Genomic DNA, 20,272 nt, shown 5'->3' on the forward strand with positions numbered 1-20,272 from the left:
CCACCACCCCCACCTCCCCAACCTCAAGAGGGGCCTTGGCACCTCCAACCCCCACCCTGAAGTTCCCCCCCACCAGCCCCCTACCCACGCCGAGGACGGCTCTTTCCATCCAGGAGAGGGACGTCAACAAACTCTTCAGGAGACAGAACCCCCGGAAAGCTGCTGGACCGGATTCTGGCTCACCAGCCAGCCTGAAGCACTGCGCTGATCAGCTGTCTCCAGTCTTCACAGACATTTTTAACACCTCACTGGAGACATGTCATGTGCGAGCCTGCTTCAAGTCCTCCACCATCATCCCTGTTCCCAAGAAGCCAAGGACCACAGGGCTTAATGACTTCAGATCCGTCGCCCTAACCTCTGTGGTGATGAAGTTCTTTGAGCGCCTTGTGCTCTCACACCTAAAAGACATCACCGACCCCCTCCTGGACCCCCTGCAGTTTGCCTACAGAGCCAACAGGTCTGTAGATGATGCAGTCAATCTAGCCCTTCACTTCATCCTCCGGCACCTGGACTCCACAGGAACCTACGCTAGGATCGTTTGTGGATTTCAGCTCTGCCTTCAACACCATCGTCCCAGCTCTGCTCCAGGAGAAGCTGTCCCAGCTGAGTGTGCCCGACTCCACCTCCAGGTGGATCACTGACTTCCTGTCTGACAGGAAGCAGCGCGTGAGGCTGGGGAAGCACGTCTCTGACTCCCTGACCATCAGCACTGGTTCCCCACAAGGCTGTGTTCTCTCTCCTCTGCTCTTCTCCCAACAGCTTCACCGCCAGTCACCAGTCTGTCAAGCTTCTGAAGTTTGCGGACAACACCACCCTGATCGGACTCATCTCTGATGGTGACGAGTCCGCGTACAGGTGGGAGGTGGACCATCTGTTGGACTGGTGCAGCCAGAACAACCTTGAGCTCAACGCTCTAAAGACAGTGGAGATGGTTGTGGACTTCAGGCAGAACCCAGCCCCACCTGCCCCCATCACCCTCTGTGACTCCACAATTGACACTGTGGAATCTTTCCGCTTCCTGGGAACCATCATCTCCCAGGATCTCAAGTGGGAGCCAAACATCAGCTCCCTCATCAAGAAAGCCCAGCAGAGGATGTTCTTCCTGCGGCAGCTGAAGAAATTCAACCTGCCAAAGACTATGATGGTGCACTTCTACACAGCCATCATTGAGTCCATCCTCACCTCCTCCATCACCATCTGGTACGCCGCTGCTACAGCCAAGGATAAGGGCAGGCTGCAGCGTGTCATTCGGTCTGCTGAGAAGGTGATTGGCTGCAGCCTACTGTGGCTCCAGGAACTGTACACCTCCAGGACCCTGAAGCGGGCAGGGAAGATTCTGGCTGATCCCTCCCACCCTGGTCACAGACTCTTTGAGACTCTCCCCTCTTCTAATTTAGACTATAGCTGCTCCTACACCAATGACCCAGCTTTCTTAATTAGACTACAATGGACTGTTATTACTTAGTTCAACTTCAGTACCAGTAAAAGCAATATATTATGAGTACCTGAAAATGTGGATTAAAGCTGTTTTGTTCCAGTGATTCAGCTTCCTTAGTTAGAATTCAGTGGAATGATGAGACTATCAATATTATCATCTTCTTTTAGCATAAGATGCTTTATTACCAGTAAACTTGGAAGGATTATTAATTATTATTACTCCCAATGATTATTAGTGTCATTTGATTTGTTTTTCCTTAGATAGAGGACTTAATTATATAATTACTTCTTTAAAAAGATTGGTTTAGAACCAGTTCTTACCAGTAAAACCCAAAGGATTATTAATGTTATCTACCTTTTTGTGTTTATTTTCTTTGTGATTGTTTTGTAATTGTTCTTCCTCATGTACAGCGCTTTGAATGTCTTGTTACTGAAAAGCACTGTATAAATAAACTCACCTTACCTTACAAAGAAAAAAAACACTCAATATATTAAATTGTTGAAGTTTTCGCATTAGATAAACTAGGCCGGATTAATTTCTGCCTATTTTTTGCAAGATTGCAAATTTGGTTAAAATGTGCTTAACCTGTGGAGAAATGCACGTGAATAAAGAAGTAAATCTTTTAAAATTAAAAGTTTACTTGCTATAAGCCCAAAAGCCCAGTAGACTGCAAAAATGACTATAATTTGCATTAGTGTCATGATTTTTACAGCCGACTTAACCCACATGCAGAGACACTCAGAGAACTAGTTAAATAAAGAAGTTTATTGCAAACTTGGTCAAGCACAACAGAAGCGGCGAATCTAATCTCCTGTCACTGAAAAAACACAAAGAGAAACGATTAGTGGCTGAACCTCAGAACATGACCCAACTGAAATATTCTCTTACTGGAGACTGTGGGGAAACCGCGAGGGAGAGGATAAATGTCAGGAAAGAAGCCCCGCTTGCCAGGTTCAGTCCAATTCCAGGAAATAGCCAGTACAACAACGGAGGACTGGGACAGGTCAGGCAGAAATCGCACCTGGAACAGGTAACAAGGGAAGTTAAATTTCACACAGAGAAAATACTTCAATAGTCCTTCACAGCAATTCTTGCAAAGTTTTCAGAGCTGGCCAGAAGATTACCACGGAGGCAAAAACACTCAGGCGACAAAGTGTTGGCAACCATCCTCTTTATGCTTCTCAGCTGATGAATAGATGCACAACACCTGTCACCTCAGGACTCTCCTACTGGCGGCACCTAGTGTTGGAAAGGTGTTAGCAGCAGGCAGCAGATGACTCCAGATCCTGACAATTAGACTTTGTACATACTTTACAGTTATTACCCTGGCACAGTATCATCAATGTATTAATGCATACCTATCAGCTGAGACATACAGTTTTTGATAGATGTTCATCCAAAACCACTTAAAACAACTGAAAAAGCTAGTTTACATTTCATACAATCAATAGTTCCTCATAAAATTCAGAATAAAAAGAAGATATTACTTACAAGATGCCGAACCTTAGTACCTGTTTGCATTTTGGTCCAAAACAACCTCATATCATGACATTGACTAACTCTGAACATTGGTTCTGATTCTGTTCAGGGTGTCTCTAAGGTTCAACCATCTCGTAGCTGGAGTTCCTGGGTGTTGGCATGTTTTAACGGTGACACCCTGGTCAGTGACGAGTACTCAGCATAAACAAGTCATGAATACCAGATTAATATCAGCTTTGTGTTGATGGGGAACTTGTTATAAAGCATGGTGTGAATCATATACATACCAGGACATAGATACGCGGTATTCAACATTGGGTTTAAGGAAGTTCAGTTAAAACATTAAGATATAAACAAGAGAATCTCCCTCAGGCTCAGAAGAGCAAATTATGTGACCCACAGTTTGTTGTTCAGTAGCATTTCAGTCCCACCCTGAACTGCTTGAACCTCAGAATGGTATTTAAATAATATCTCCATGACAGTCCAGATGAACCTGTTTTGTAAACTCAGACACCTGCTGAGCTGATCACATCTACAGAATTAAACAATGTTTGATTACAGCTTGAAGGAGAGCTCAGTGAGCTTTGGACAGATGCTAACTAACATTCAGGACAACTAAAACAGAGAAATTATAGATATTTATTTGTTCTGCACCAATCACAGCTTTACTTCTGTTCATTAATGTCATCATCAACATCATCCACTGGCAGCCAAACAAGACTACCTGTAATCTGGAATTTATAGTCAGATTATCTGTTTTTAGTGATAAATGTTGTGACTCATCATTTCAGGCCAGATGCTCAGAGATCCGGCGGTGGAGGTTGGAAGAACAGAAAGGTTCTAGATTTAGATTTCACTCATTTCATTTGAATAATTTTTAGTTCATAGAAATGTTGGTAAATCATTGGAGCCTCTCCCAGTCGTTAGGTGGAAAAGTTCAACATCTAAATTCTTGTTTGGAGCATTTAGGGTTCTGTTGGTTTCTGAACCAACCCACAGAAACACAGGTACCAGACATGCAGAACAAAGGGATCTTCAGTGTAAACTCACTATTATTTGATATTGTATCTTAATATTTACACATTGGAAAATATACACATTAATGTCCATTTGCTTGCATTTGTTATTTATTCTATTTTTGATGTTAATGTTAAATAGTTCTGCTCAACTAAATCCATCCAAGCCCTCCAAGACCGTCTCTGGTTTACTCACATTCCTCTGCAGATGCTTTTGCCAACAGCAGATATTTTACAAACATACCTTTGAACTTAGGACGTTTTCAGCCTGGGGCATGTACCTGTGACATACCGAACCTGTCCCAGGTGTCCTTTCTTCCAATCAGGAGGCTTGACCATCAACTCCTCCTCTTCTCTGAGGAGAGGATAAACTGAAGGTCACGGTCAGAGCGAACAAACAGATCAGAGTCCACCAGACTGATACTTCAACTTCAGAGTCATCAGAGAGCCTCCTGGACAGCAGCCTTCATCCTCCTCATCCTCCTGCAGAGGGTAAGACCAGCTGATCATTCTTCTTCTGCTCTCCTGTATTGTTGCTGTTCATTCTCAGGATCAGTCAATGACTTTGACTCCAACACAATAAGAGACGTTGGGATTTTATGACACATTTCTACATATTTCTGTGTCTGTGAGCTCTTTAATGTTTTCATCCTGTTCCTTTAAGAGTTCATCTGCCTGAGAGAAATTAAACTCTGTCTCATAGGAATTCATAAACACTTGAAATAATAAATATATTCAGGTTTAAACTATAAACTCTGCAAAAATGACTGATTTGTTTTTGCTGGGATGTTCTGATCCACTTGTCTGTCTTCCAGCTCTCTGTCAGCTGATTGGTCACCTCCAACATGCTCCGCCTCCTCCTTCTCCTCTCTGCTGCCATAGCCCTGTCAGGTGAGCTCCTTCAGTAGATAACCTGAGCTTCATCTGAGTCTGTAGCCCAGCTGGATGTGATGATGCAAGAACGGAGCTTTCAGTGTCAGACAGGAGGAGGTTTTGCTGCCATCTTTGTATCTAAACAGACCCTCTGATGCTGTCCTGGAACCAGAGGACAGCTGCTGTTTTATTCATCAACACGTGCAGATTGTCTTGTTGCTGACACACTCTAGTTCACACCTCTCATGCGTCTCCATGTTCTCAGGTGCTGATGAACAGATGATAACTACTAACTCAGAACTCGACATCAGCTCGTGTCCCATCACATATTTTGGACAGAAGTATGAACGAGTCTATGTGAGTAGATGAGGCCAGATGAATCTCTTCTTCTCTGTCTGTTGTCTTCATTATTGCTGAGTCAGCATGTTTGTTAGAGCTGCTGTTTGCAGTCTGAAGACACATCAGCGGCTAATAAGACTGAGACTACCTGCAGTCTACAGTCTGAGGTTCATCGTGCAGCAGAAACCCTCAGATCACTGGTTCATGCTGGACTCCAGACTGTCAGAGTCACTTTATCACATCAAGACTGAAGGAAACATTTAAACTTGTTTATCTGTATTTAGACAAACTAAAGGTTTTAAAACAACCAAGTTAAGAAATAAATAGCAGACTGACATCACTTCAGGTCTGATTCTTGTGTTTAAATGTTGGTTTCCTCTGCAGCTCCAGAGCTCTGAGTCAAACTTCTGCAGCTCTGCCAACATCAGCGAAGGAGTCTGTTGGTCTGCTTTTATTTTGAAGCAAACAGTGAACTAGGATTTAGTTTAATAGAAGCAAACAACAGGCGAACGAAGGATTTCTGCTCCTCTGTGACTTTAAGAAGATTAAGACCTGGCAGCAAGATTCAAATAGAAACTGATGTGTGGAGAAGAATTTTAAATCATAACGTATTTGATTGTTTAATAGAAATATTTGACTTTCAGACACATTTTTCTCCAGTCGCTCTCAGACTTCCTGCTCTGTTAGATCTTTGTAGGACAGTTTTTCGTTGACTTGTCGTGTTTCTGTGTTTTTCAGGTGAACTTCACCAGTGAGAACGTTGTGATCTGTTTCAACGGCTATTATGACCCTCAGAACAAAGGAGACTGTTTGGTGGGACCTAAAGTAGTTCGGGTTCAATTTTACATTTTTTACAGAGATCTGTATACTGAAAAGCTTTTCAGACAGGACCTGCCATCCATTTCCAACTCTCTGGAATGTGACTTGGAGTTTTTCACTTCCTCAGTGAGTTCAGTTCAGTGTGGAGCAACATCTTAAATTTAAAGAAATGCATAAGTGTCTCAGAAGTGTTTACCTTAAATCTTTATTCATTATTTATGTTTCATCATTAATATGTAATTTCACATAAAAAAATAAAGAGTTAACCATGCTGACTGTGTTGTTTTCACAGGTGGATTTTTGGATAGCAAACTTCGGGTCACAAGCAGCTTTACTTGTAGCAATCGGTAGTGAGGGTACAGTGGTGAGTCAGCCTGTTTTCTTTAAATATAAAATCAGTCACAGCTGATGATGCATCATATTTTGTAAAACCATAAAGTGTTACTAAAAAATTTTCTCCAACTGATTTTTGTGTTGATCAGGACCTTTTTATGAAAAACAGTTTCCATCATATTCTGTCCTTGTTCCGTCTCTGTGGTTCTAACTGCTCGTTGGTTTGTAGCTCACAGATGTTCTGGTGGATGGTAACAAGGTCAACACGGTGAATGTTACAAACGCTGCAGGTATCTTCAAATTTGCAGACCTGAGCAGCTGCAGACATTCAGGTTGGTGAGCCTCTGAATCCAAACATGAACTTTCTAAATCTGCGAAACTGTCAAATAAAAAAAATTCTGTTTCTATTCAGAGAAACGAAATAATTCAGAAATCTGTGAGTTTTTCAGCTCTGGATCTTCCTTCATTTCTCAGGGGTTCTGCTCAGGCCTGGTGAGGTGAGTTCTGATCCTGAAACCTGTTTCAGTCTCAACTGTTCTCAGACTGCAGTCCTCCAGACCTCCACCTGTGGGCCTCTGGAGCGTTGTCAAGGCAACGGCATGTAAATATGTTCACTTTAAATTTGAAATAGAGCAGTTGTCAACATGAGAAATAGAAATTAATTTAAAAACTTTATTAATAAACGATTGTTTTACTGGAGCTGTTATTTTTAATATAGAGCTTTTATTGTGAAGGAACAGAAGGAAGTGTTACAAAAAACCTTTATTTTGACGGACCAACAGAACGTTTTACAGAAAGCTTTTATTGTGAAGGAGCAGTTGAATGTTTTATAGAGAGCATTTCAGAATCAGAATCAGAAAAGCTTTATTGCCAAGTACGTTTTTGGACATACAAGGAATTTGTTTTGGCGTAGTCGGTGCAATACAATACAAATTAAACAGTATAAACATATCTACAATATAATATAAATATATGTGCACAGTTTTAAGTGAGTGAGAGTAAATATAGAGCAGTATAAGATGCAAGAGCAATACAACAGTGCAGGTGATCATTGTGCAAGTAAAGCAGGAGTCCAAGCTGAGCGTTAATGTAACGCATAGAGTTACAGGTTACAGGTGTCCTGTCAGCAAAAAAAGGGGGGGTGTGGGGGAAGGGAGAGTGTCAGGGTGGTTTCCGGGCTTTGTTAACAAGGCTGGTGGCAGATGGGAAAAAACTGTTCTTGTGGCGTGAGGTTTTGGTCCGGATGGACCGCAGCCTCCTGCCAGAGGGGAGAGTCTCAAAGAGTCTGTGACCGGGGTGGGAGGGATCAGCCAGAATCTTCCCGGCCCGCTTCAGGGTCCTGGAGGTGTACAGTTCCTGGAGCGACAGTAGACTGCAGCCAATCAGCTTCTCAGCAGACCGAATGACACGCTGCAGCCTGCCCTTATCCTTGGCTGTAGCAGCGGCGTACCAGATGGTGATGGAGGAGGTGAGGATGGACTCAATGATGGCTGTGTAGAAGTGCACCATCATAGTCTTTGGCAGGTTGAATTTCTTCAGCTGCCGCAGGAAGAACATCCTCTGCTGGGCTTTCTTGATGAGGGAGCTGATGTTTGGCTCCCACTTGAGATCCTGGGAGATGATGGTTCCCAGGAAGCGGAAAGATTCCACAGTGTCAATTGTGGAGTCACAGAGGGTGATGGGGGCAGGTGGGGCTGGGTTCTGCCTGAAGTCCACAACCATCTCTACTGTCTTTAGAGCATTGAGCTCAAGGTTGTTCTGGCTGCACCAGTCCAACAGATGGTCCACTTCCCATCTGTACGCGGACTCGTCACCATCAGAGATGAGTCCGATCAGGGTGGTGTCATCCGCAAACTTCAGAAGCTTGACAGACTGGTGACTGGAGGTGCAGCTGTTGGTGTACAGGGAGAAGAGCAGAGGAGAGAGAACACAGCCTTGGGGGGAACCGGTGCTGATGGTCAGGGAGTCAGAGACGTGCTTCCCCAGCCTCACGCGCTGCTTCCTGTCAGACAGGAAGTCAGTGATCCACCTGCAGGTGGACTCAGGCACACTCAGCTGGGAGAGCTTCTCCTGTAGCAGAACTGGGACGATGGTGTTGAAGGCAGAGCTGAAATCCACAAACAGGATCCTGGCGTAGGTTCCTGTGGAGTCCAGGTGCCGGAGGATGAAGTGAAGGGCTAGGTTGACTGCATCATCTACAGACCTGTTGGCTCTGTAGGCAAACTGCAGGGGGTCCAGGAGGGGGTCGGTGATGTCTTTTAGGTGTGAGAGCACAAGGCACTCAAAGGACTTCATCACCACAGAGGTTAGGGCGACGGGTCTGAAGTCATTAAGCCCTGTGGTCCTTGGCTTCTTGGGGACAGGGATGATGGTGGAGGACTTGAAGCAGGCTGGCACATGACATGTCTCCAGTGAGGTGTTAAAAATGTCTGTGAAGACTGGAGACAGCTGATCAGCGCAGTGCTTCAGGCTGGCTGGTGATACAGAATCCGGTCCAGCAGCTTTCCGGCGGTTCTGTCTCCTGAAGAGTTTGTTGACGTCCCTCTCCTGGATGGAAAGAGCCGTCCTCGGCGTGGGTAGGGGGTTGGTGGGGGGGAACTTCAGGGTGGGGATTGGAGGTGCCAAGGCCCCTCTTGAGGTTGGAGAGATGGGGGTGGTGGATTGTGGCTGCAGTTCTTGGGGGGTGCTGTGGGGGATGGTTATAGGACTGTCCCTTTGTCTTTATTTTGATAAACCAAAAAGAAGTGTTACAGGGAGGTTTTATTGTGAAGCAGCAGCAGGAAGTGAGCCCAGATCAGATGCAGCAGTGATGGAGCACAGAGATCAGTAAACATCAGGCTGATATCAGTCAGATGGTTTACAGCTGAGTTCTTCACATCAACCAGACATCAGTAACATACTGACTACTTCCTGCTGCCACACCAGGTTCACATCATGAAGCTGCTGGCTGTGTGGTCAGTGGGGCTTCCTCTAGTGCCACCATCAGGTCCACAGTTTAGGTGTTCAGTCAGGAACCTGGAACCGTAGAGCGCCCCCTGGTGGCTGTGGACCTCAGCAGCAGCTCATGATGTTAGTTTCTGTCTCCATCAGCTGCTCCTCTGACTCCTTGTTGGGCTCCTTCTGCACTGTGACGGGTCCCGCTGTCATCGACTTCCACGGCCAGAAGAACTCTGTGAAGGATCGGTGTTCGTACTCTCTGCTGAGGATCCCATCAGTCCCAGACTTCCAGGTTCTGGCCAACTTCCAGGAGCGGCACCGTAAAGATGTGAGCTTTCTGGACAGCGTGACGCTGCGACTGAACGGGTCGGGCGTTCACATTTACCTGAAACAAGGAGGCAAAGTTCTGGTGAGTCGCCTGCAAACACAGTCCATGAGATCCAGCAGGGCCGTAATCAGGATCCTGAGATATTGGGGGGTTCAGCCCAGAAATCTTTGGATTATATGAAACAGCTGCATCTTGTTGTGCTGTTATAATAAATACGATCAATCGGATACATTTAATTGAAATAAAATGGATGAATTGAAGGTTAGACTCTGAGGTTTAAATCACATTATTTTAAACTTCTAATAAAAATTCAAATTTTTCCTTTTTCTGTCTCAGAGTTTCTGCTCCTTCTGGTTTCTTATCTCCTAAACCCAAACGAACAGAAACAGTTTTAGGTTTTAATCTGGTCTGAGTATCTGGTTTGGTCCTAAATACACTTTATAACTGAAATTGTTTTCTATGTGTTTCTTTAGCTGAAAACAAGAAATTTAAGATAAAAGTTTTGTTAAACTGCTTGAGTTTGTTCAGCTTTGGACCCGGTGTACAGCTTCAAGTCAGTAAATCAGAATATTATGAAAAAGTGAATATTTTTCAATCATTCTGTTCTTCTAACGACTTTTAGATGAACCTGGATGACATGATCTTGGGTTTTCTGTTTTTAAATTAATAGTTTCTGTTAGATAGTTTAAGATTAATTTATTTAAAGTTTTTATTACAACGAAAACATATTTTTCTTGAGTTTTTAAAACTTTCTTTATTGTACAGAACCACTTCAGAACAATTGAGTAACAGGGTAACTGTAGTTTGAATCTAATCTCTTCACTGCTGCACCAGCAGGGGGCGACACCTTGTCCAGCTCTCCCAACCTCACCTGCAGCTCCTTTTCTCAGATGGATCAGCTGCCTCTGAGTTCTAACAGTCCACTCTGTCTCTCTGTGACCCAGCTGGACGACTCGGCGCTGACCCTCAACAGCTCGGTTCAGACGGTTCATGGTGTGAAGCTCTCTAAGGACCAAACTGGAGTCACTGCTAAGGTGTCGTTGTCCAACTTCAAGGCTTCTGTCTTCTTTGATGGCTCCACCGCACAGATCCACTTGGAAGGTAGAGAACATCGGATGAGTTTGGGTCATGATGAATGTAAACTCTGCTGTCCTTCATCAGCTGCTGTGTTCATCCAGTTTGAACGTTGACCCTGATTTGTCTCTCATTGTGTCCTGAACTTGTCTAGGACCTGCAGGACAGTCTCTGCAGGGTCTGTGTGGAAACTCCAGCAGGTCTCTGAGTAAAGAGAGGGTCTCTGAGGACAGCTCCACCAGGTAAGACCTCCTCACTGACAGCTGCTGCTGGATGAATGGACTCCAGGTCTACTCAGGAACCAGTCCTGACCTTGTTGTGTGTCGCCCCCTAGCTGTGAGATGCAGTACATGGACAGTAATGACACGATGATCAACTGCACCAAGATGACTGAACGGTGAGCAGAATGATCCAGAAACATCTGAGTGTTTCACTATGATCTCTGTGGGAAACTACGTTACATCACATGTTTAATGACTTCAGCTCTAAGAGATAAATCAATTTATGGATCATTTATCATCTCCATGTTGTTTCTTTCTGCATGTGGAGCAGCTGTAACCTCCTGAAGGAGGCGCCCTTCTCCTCCTGTGACATCGACCCAGAGCCCTACATCAGCGCCTGCATAGACACCTTGTGCAGCTACTCTGATCTGGACCACCTCAGGTGTCAGTTCTTGGAGGCCTACGCCAGAGCCTGCAGCCTGAAGAGAGACACCACACTGGAGGACTGGAGGTCCAAGGCTGACTGCTGTAAGATCTGCTTCCTCCATCTGTTCTAAAGAAATCTGCTGCTGGTTTTCAGAATAATATATCAGCGTTGCTCTGCAGCGCCCCCTGGGGCCTTCTGCCAGGACAGGACCTGCAGCGATCATGAGTTCTGTGGAGAGAAGACTGCTGGTGGAGAAACTCGCTGCTTCTGTCGGGCCATTTTTGCCTCCAAGTACAGAAAGATCAACTCTTTGGGTACGACAGCTGTGACAACATGAGAGCAGGTCTGAATGGTTGGAGGAAACCTTTTAACTGTGATTTTCCTCACCAACACTGTAACCTTCAGGTGATCCACCGGTCTGCAGTGAGAACTCTGCGTCTCTCAGTCTGGTCGGGTGTCTCCTGGAGGACAAAGGCATCGACTACTCTGTCTTACAGCTCAAAGAACCGACCTGCAGAGGTCAGATTGACAAGCAGACCCACATGGTGACTTTCAGCTTCAACAGCGCCAACCTCTGTGGGACGGAGATCACGGTGGGTTCTCTCTTCCAGATCATTATATTGTAAAAATCAACCAGATCTCCAACAGTTGGCTGTTGGCGATCTGGTTGACTAACAGATTTTCTGGTTTAGTTTAAGTAAAAGCTCAAAGTCCAAACAGCTTCTTGCTTCACTCTGCAGAACAACAACAGCCAAGTCATCTACAAAAACATCATCATGTCCCAGAACCTCTCCTCTGGTGGCATTACCCGCCAGGACCAGGTGTACATCGACTTCTCCTGCATTCATACTCAGCCGGACATCCAGACCGTGGGCTTCAAAATCAAGTCCAGGTGTGTCTGATGCCTGTTCACATCTCTTTAAGGATTAATTTAGTTTATTTCAATCTATAGAAAACTGAATCATAATTAAGTTCAAGAACCTGTTTTGAGTTCACTTTATTAGATCCAGATTCAGGGAGGAAAGCTACACTATCTCCTTCAACAGTACAGCTCAGCATCATCTGCATATAGAGTCATGAGTAAAACTAAGTACACCCTAGCTGCTTTTGTAGAATTGAACAGGCTAAGCAGCAGTCAGCAGTTGTTAATAGAGTTTGTTTGGTTAAATAATCATCTTTAGCATAACCGCCTCTTTAAAAGTAGGAATGTTAGCGGTTTTCCACATATAGAGGATCATACAGATGTGTGTTAACACAATGCTCATCAGGAAAAATCTCAGCAACAATTCAAGAAAATGCTGCTGCTGCCAATTAATCTGGGAAAGACCCAAAATCCAGACTATTTCAAGTTTATCATTGAACAGTAAGAATGTTTTTTCAGAGCTGGAAAATATTTAAATCAGCTTTCAATCTTATCAGGATTCGGCATCCCGGTAAATTCACACTAAAGTCAGAGCGTCCAAAGCTCAGAGAATTGACATAACTTCATCTCCGTATGATTTCCTTCAGGTCTCATTTAACACGTTAAATGTTAAAGTTCATGACAGGATATTTGAAAAATGGATGAAGAAGTCTGGCTTGTTTCGGACGACTGCCAAGAGAGATCTTCTTAGGTTTGCAAAGTTTTGTCTGAAAGAATCACTTTGGGACCAAAGTAGAGATGTTTGGCCATAACGCAGCGGACACCAACTAAAGCATGTCAGCACAGACAGCTCATACCAGCTGTCAAGCATGGAGGTGGAGGGCTGATGGTGAGGGCTTCTTTTGCTGTCAGAGGACCTGGGCACCTTGCAGTCGTCGAGTGGACCTTGAAGTCCTTTCTGTACCAAAGTATTCTAGAGTCAAATGTGAGGCTATATATCAGACAGATGGATCCATATAGAACTGGCTCATCAGCAGGGCAATGATCTCAAAAATTAGTACACCCCATTAAATCTTCACTTCTTTCCAAACAAATATTCACATATTGATGTCTAATCCTTGGTTTATGTATGGAAAACCGTTTTTTTTACTCTTAAAACGACAGAACAAAAGCCATATATAACTCCTAAAATAAATTATATCAACAAAAATGTGGTTTTTAGCTGAGAAAAAGTTGGGACACCTTGCCCACTAATAACTGGTCTTACCCCACATTTGACTGAAATAACGTCAGTGAGAAACTTTTTGTAGCCATTTACCATTTCTTACATCAGTCCTAGAAAACTTTGCTCTCGCCTCACTTTAAGCTGTGAGATTTTTCAGGGGTTTCTTGCATGTTCTGCCCATTTTCAAGTCATTTCACAGCATCTTAAAGATATCAAGATCTGGACTTTGACGTTGCACTAGGACTTTCTGTGGTGTGTTTTGGGTCATTGTCATGTTTCAGGATCACGGTTCTGTTTCAGCTTCAGGTTTTTTAACAGATGATCTCACATTTCCATTTGAACACCCTCTGATACATGGTAGAAGTCATGTTGGATTCTGTTATAGTGAGCTGGCCAGGTCCTGCTGCAGTGCTGCAGAGCATTCCCAAACCATTGGCAGTATAACCTTCCTGTCTTAAAGTCCGTATGAGGTTCTTTTTCATACTGATGAGCCTTCCATTAAAGTTTCAGATTCCGACTGCTGATAAAATTAGTAGTTGCCACTACATAACATGCATGTCTGACCATCAAAATGTTGGTTGGAGTGAAACAACAAAAACAACCGAGCTGTGTGTGTCCTCTGCAGCTCCGTGGTTCAGGTCATCTCATCCGGACCTTGGAGGTACTCTCTGGCCATGAAGGCCTACACTGACCCCGGTCGAACTCAAGCTGTGTATTCAAACACCGAAGTGCGGCTGAACCAGAAGATCTGGGTGGAGCTGGACACTGATGGCCTGGATGAAAAACTGGTTGCCGTGGTGACCGACTCCTGCTGGGCAACAGACCAAGCCTCCCCCACTGGGGGTCGCAAATATTACCTGATCAAGAATGGGTGAGACTGCTGCCTGAGATTCAGTCTTGATAACCTTTCTAACCTCTCTGGTCTGACCATCAAACTAAGTTTGTTTTCATGTTTGTGAGCAGCTGTCCAAGCTCTGAACATCAGATGGTGAGAGTGGAGGGAAATGGAGAGGGAACCTCCAACTACTTCTCCTTCAACATGTTCCAGTTCACTGGGAGCTCTGCTGATCTCTACCTGCACTGTAAACTGCAGCTGTGTGACAAACAGGAGAACAGTTGTGTCAAGGTGCACCTTCTATAAATCTTACCAGCTTAACCTGAGGATGCTTGATTCTGCTGCATCATTAAAGACAGGGTTTACAGTCATTATGACCATTTCTACTGGTTTTATCTTATTTCTTTAACAAAGGTATACAGTTACAAACACAAGTCATAAAACTGAAGGCCTCTGACACATCAGTGCACATGTTTGCTTTCAGCAGCTTCAGGTCTCTAAAATGTGGACTTCATTATCTGTCTACCCTTAACTTCTAGAACTGTGATGGAGCTCGGAAGCGCAGATTTGCCAGATCCAATTATGAAGCAGCTGCCTTCATCAGCATGGCTTGGACTACTTAGGTAAGACTCAGCTCTGCAGTGGTAAATTAGTATTATTTTGAAATCAGAAAACCAGGAAAAAACCTTTATTGTCAAGTAATGTTTCACATGTACGAGGAATTTACTTTGGTGGTGAGGAGCTACACATAGACAAACATACAGCTAACATAAATACATTTGGAAATATGTAGTTAAAAACAAAAACAAGTTGTGTTGGAATGTTATGAGAAAAAATAGATATAATTGCAATATTCGAATATTGTAACTAAATATTCTGATTAATGCTTGCATATTTTTATGCACCCATCTATTCATCTTTTAGATGGGACACAGGAGCAATAGCTTTAACAAAAATCTACAGATCTTGCTCTCTCCAGCTACCTCCAGCTCACTAGGCTGGAGCTCCAAGTTGGTCCCATGAGCCCTGGTTCTATCCCATGGCCTCCTCCCATTGGGACCAGTTCACCAGTTCTTTGAACCATTACAGTTGGGCCCATTTAATGTGGATAATTAACGACAGCAAATTTTGGTTTGCTGTTTTATGTTTTAAATTTAATATCCAAAACTACACTCTGATTTGATAATAAGTGAAGGAAATCCTGCTTTTATCTTTATGATACAATGTCAGACCTGGTTCCAGGTAGCCAGACAGTCAGAACTTAGCTACACCCTCAATGTCAGATGCTGACCAGATCAGATGAACAGGTTGGAGGTGAAAGAAAGCCAAATGGATTTCATAGAGAAGGAGGAGGAGGACATGAGGAGAAAATGGTCAAAGTCTGGTCCTGTTGTCTTCTCAGGTGGCTTCCACAGTGACTGACTGAAAGGCTGCAAACCTCCATGAAGATCCCAGTCTTTGGACCAGTTCTGACCCAGAGCCTGGATGTTATGAGGACATCTCTGACACATAATGGGTCTACAGCTGATACTCTCTTTGATTTTATTTGAATCTGGTGAAGGGAAATGAGTGGGTTACATGTGATGTTCATTATAACCAGATGAAAACGTCTAAGAAACATTCAAATAATCAGATTTTATGCTTAGAGTCTCTGTATCCTCCTGCATCCTGAAGGCCATATGTTGGATTAGAGGTGGTACAAACCAGTTGACCTTCTGTCTTCAAGAAGTGTCTGGTCACAGGATACAGATGTCTAAGAGCAGTGAGGCCTTCAAGCAAAGAAGCTTTTTAATTAGATGTGAAACTATCCCATGATGCACAGAAGAAAACAAGGAGCAGAAATGAGGCTGCAGTGACTGACAGATACAATCTGAAGACATAATGGGCTTTAATGGTTCAAATGATAAATGTTTAAATAAGTTGAATAATCAGAGGGAGGAATTTATTTTAATCTGCATTTTTAACAATAATAAGTAGATTTTTCAGGGATTTGTAGCTTCTACAAGAAATCATCAGTAATCTAAACATAAAGAAATTACATGAAACCGCATGTTTTCAGCGTCTCTGAAGATCAGATTTGGATCAAAGTTCAGCAGGTTAATAACAAGCTTATAAAACTGAGACGATGATGAAAAAGCCTAGATGCAGTCGGTTTGAGAGAAACTTCAGTTTTGGAGGAAGAACCACCACAGGAGGACAGTAGAGCATACTGATGGTTAAAAGGTCACATTTAACAGCAGAAAGTCTGCAGACATCCAGATTTTCTTGATGCTCTTTAAATCCTCTGCAACTAAAACTATGGTTTCATATACGTTCATGTTTTTCTTCTTCTGAAGCTGGTATCTGTCAGTGTGTTTTCGGTTCTGTATTTGTTTATGTTTAAATCAGATGTTTTTGATGTCTTTGAGTTCCTGCTTCTGGTATTTTATTTCCTAGGTTCTGTTCTGATTGACTGTGTGGTTTTATTGTAATTTTTAGATCTGTTGTTCTCCCCGTGTTCTGGTTCCCTGGGTGTGTTTTTCAGTTTGTTTCTTCATCTTGCTCCTCCATGTCCTCATTTGTCTCTGTATGCTTCACCTGCTCCCTCCCTCCCTGCGTCCCTGTCACATCTGTTCCCTGTTTCTGTGATTATCTGCCCTTTGTTTCCCCTCTCACATCTTCCTGTATATTAGTTGGTCTGTGTTCTTTGTTCCCCGCTGGTTCCTCTCGTCTCTTACCCTGTGCACTACCCGCATCCTTGCCTTGAATCCCTGCAGTATTTTTGTAAGTTTGGCTCTGACTGGTTGACACCTGCAGTGTTTTTGTTACGTTTTTTGTTACTTTTCATTTTATGATTAAAAACCAAGACTGCTTGAAATGCTGCTCCCGAGCTCTTGACTGCGCTTTGGTCCAACCCCAAACCCGAATGTGACAGTATCTACAGAAGCTCTAACATTAAAGTCAGACATAAAGTCTGTTGGTGTTTCTTAAATGTCATTAACTTTGAATCTTGTCTTATTGTTGTCCTGATAACAGATGTTCAGTCCTGTTGGGATTCATGTGGATTCATGTGGATGATAAAAATCATCATTTATAGTTACAGTTATTAATCATTGAGTTTTAACTCACAAAGTTGAAATAAAGATTTTCTTTTTTTGTTTTTTTTACCATGTCCTGTCCGGCAGAATATGGCTCAGAATTGTTGTCTGAGTGCCAAGAAATTGCCCAACAGATTTACTTTCACAACCAGAGCATCACAGCTAATGCTTTAAAGCTCTGCTTGATATTTATAGAAGAAACTGTATTATAAACTTCTTTGGGAATATTTCAATTGTTACGGACTGAAATGAAAAGGAAAAAAGAAGCTCAAAAAAGAGAGAGATGGTGAAAAAGGGGAGAAAAGGAGGAAAGAGTGGAGGAGAGAAAGAAGGATGAAGAGAATACAAGATTACACCCTGCTTGCTTATACACCAGCAGCTGTTTTTTTTTTTTTGTTTTTTTTTTAACAAAATAGTATGCGGTAATTCTGAATGTAAAATGTACTTAGTGAGAGGTGCAGCCCAATATAGAACATCTGTGTATCTGTCAACACCTGAAGCTTAACACCTGTGAGTATGAGTGTGGATGCGCTTTTGTATACAAGGTTTCTCCACAAAAATATGCAATAGCTAGTGTGAGGACCCACAGACCTGCCCCATGGTCCCTGGACGGACACTGAGGAGATCCGAGCCACAGACATCTAAAGGTCCCCCAAAGCACAGGAACCCCAGGAGAACCACCCCCAGGACTACCGCAACCCCCCCAAAGAAGAGCAGTGGAAGGTCCCAGGGGAGCCACCCAGCAGCGACAGTGCAGAAGCCCCAGGGGTCCCCAGTGACGAGTCCACAGGTCCCGCCGGCAGCCGTCCACGCCCGAGCAGATCCAGCCATGGACCCAGAGGCCCAAGACCCCGGGACACACCACCCCCCAAGCATGAGGCCCAACAGAGCCCAGGGGGCCAGGCTCCGGCAAGCAGCCACCAGGAGTGAGCCAACACACACCAAAGCACCCGGCCCCGGACACCGAGAACCACAAGTACACTAGCGAGCAGAGATTCCAACCACCGGCAGGCGGTGTGGCGGGGAGGAAGCTGATCCAGGAGAGGGAGCAGTCCAAGATCCAACCTGTCGCAAAAAAAAAAAAACAGGCACACACAGTCACAATCACCCACTCCCACCCTCATGCATACACATAAAATCACTCACACCCAACGTAAGGATAAACAACAATGGACGTCATACACTCACTCACACTCCCCATGCATACTCTATACTCCCAGGTCCATGCGCCGGTACCCCATAGGGGCAACCAGCCCCCGGACCCAGGAGGTGCCCCTCCTGGGGCAGAGGCAGGCAGACTGCGCCGGTACTGCCCAGACCCGGGTGACCCCAGCCCAGCTCCCGCCCCGCCGCCCCGAACCCAGTCCCCAACAACCCCCATCCACCTCCGGAGAGGGGGCTATGTACAAAAGAGGGGTCCACATGGCCAAAAGCAACCCGCCAACCGGAGCCGCCCCAGGACGGAGCAGTCCTGACCCCCCAACGAGCACCAATCCCAACCCCATGAGTCTCCCACCCCCAGTGAACCCCAACAAGAACCTCCCCACAGGGCCACCTCCAACAAGGACACCGATATCGAACACATACCCCTGAACCCAAACGCCACAAATCCCCACCCCCACAGGGGCACATCCCCACAGGTGAACTCCGTGGCCGAGAAGCCGATGAAGCCACACCCACACAGCGCAAGCTCCACACACAGCCCCGCTCCAAGAACCCCCGCTGCACCCCGCTCCCCCTCCACACAGTGCCTCGCAACGGCAAGGCAAGGGCCACATGCAACGCCACCCCCGTCCACTGGCGCAAAAGGGCAGACCCCACCCTGCACCGCACCCTTAACCGGACCCTCGACCCCGCACCATGACGGGACAAACTGATCCACCAAGAGAAATAAAGATTTTCAACACTAAAAGATATAATAGTGGAGCACTTATCACTCTTGTAGCTAAAATTGGAATTACATAAAATGTATAACGTGTTATTTTTGTGGTGTTTTTTGTTCTTTTTCTTAGCTAAGACAGTAGAAAAGTAATTTGGATGAGGGCAGAGAAATTCGCATTTTCACTCTTCTCTTTCAGGCCTTCTGTAGTTTTCATTCAGTCTTTGAATGAATCGTTTGTGTTTTTTCAAGTTGGACATTTGCATAACTGGTATGGAGGATTTAAAAGATTAGCTCTTATGATCAGCTCTTTTAATTTCTAATCAGTACCAGCTCCCCCGTGACCCACTATGGAATAAGCGTTAGAAAATGACTGACTGACTGACTGACTGATATTTCTCCTATTTTAGCTTCCCTTCATTGGCTCCCTGTTAAATCCAGAATAGAATTTAAAATTCTCCTCCTCACATATAAAGCCCTTAATGATCTAGCTCCATCATACATCAGAGATCTGATTGTTCCATATGTTCCTAACAGAGCACTTCGTTCTCAGACTGCAGGTTTACTGGTGGTTCCTAGAGTCTCTAGAAGTAGAATGGGAGGCAGATCCTTTAGTTATCAGGCTCCTCTCCTGTGGAACCAGCTCCCAGTTTTAGTCCGTGAGGCAGACACCCTGTCTACTTTTAAGGCTAGGCTTAAAACTTTCCTTTTTGATAAAGCTTATAGTTAGAGTGGCTTAGGTTATCAGGGAGGGAGCCTTCTTCCCTCCCTGTTGGATGGAGTTAGGGGGAGTCAGGTTTAGCCTAAACCGGCTCAGTTATGGTTGAGGTGCAAACACACCCTCCATTTCTGCTACCTGCATGACCCCTTCTCTTTTCCAATGGTTATAATCAGTCTGACAGAGAGAGGTATCCCAATCCTTGTGGTTTTTAGTATAACAATGACCATCAGTGGGACCCTTTGTGGGGTGTCTTGAGAGGACATTGTTGTAAATAAGCGCCGTTTAACTAAATAATCTGAACTGAAACTTTCTGTGTAGTTATGCTGCTGTAGGCAGGACATAATGACCACTTTCACCCTCTTCGCTACATTCTCACACTACTCTCCAAT

At 44.4% G+C, this 20,272-nt stretch overlaps 1 protein-coding gene across 1 annotated transcript; it reads left to right on the forward strand.

Moving 5' to 3' along the window:
- Positions 1-3,355: 3,355 nt before the first annotated feature.
- On the forward strand, positions 3,356-17,182 carry LOC124881294 (alpha-tectorin-like). The gene is made up of 19 exons (XM_047386840.1): positions 3,356-4,425; positions 4,749-4,824; positions 5,072-5,163; positions 5,884-6,090; positions 6,257-6,328; positions 6,527-6,629; positions 6,772-6,898; positions 9,388-9,643; positions 10,507-10,663; positions 10,791-10,878; positions 10,971-11,033; positions 11,189-11,385; positions 11,464-11,598; positions 11,690-11,877; positions 12,025-12,176; positions 13,997-14,242; positions 14,335-14,497; positions 14,746-14,829; positions 15,609-17,182. The coding sequence occupies exons 2-18, from the start codon at positions 4,779-4,781 to the stop codon at positions 14,827-14,829; spliced, it is 2,376 nt and encodes a 791-aa protein (XP_047242796.1). The 5' UTR covers positions 3,356-4,425; positions 4,749-4,778; the 3' UTR covers positions 15,609-17,182.
- Positions 17,183-20,272: the final 3,090 nt, after the last annotated feature.

Source organism: Girardinichthys multiradiatus, chromosome 14 (assembly GCF_021462225.1).
Source record: "Girardinichthys multiradiatus isolate DD_20200921_A chromosome 14, DD_fGirMul_XY1, whole genome shotgun sequence".
In the NCBI taxonomy this organism is placed as follows: Eukaryota; Metazoa; Chordata; class Actinopteri; order Cyprinodontiformes; family Goodeidae; genus Girardinichthys; species Girardinichthys multiradiatus.

Excerpts from the sequence above, each read along its gene's own strand:
- LOC124881294 (XM_047386840.1), top strand. The coding sequence starts at position 4,779 with ATGCTCCGCCTCCTCCTTCTCCTCTCTGCTGCCATAGCCCTGTCAG. Across the intron at positions 4,825-5,071 it reads TGCTGCCATAGCCCTGTCAG|GTGCTGATGAACAGATGATA; the intron begins GTGAGCTCCTTC and ends CCATGTTCTCAG. Across the intron at positions 11,878-12,024 it reads TCTGTGGGACGGAGATCACG|AACAACAACAGCCAAGTCAT; the intron begins GTGGGTTCTCTC and ends TTCACTCTGCAG.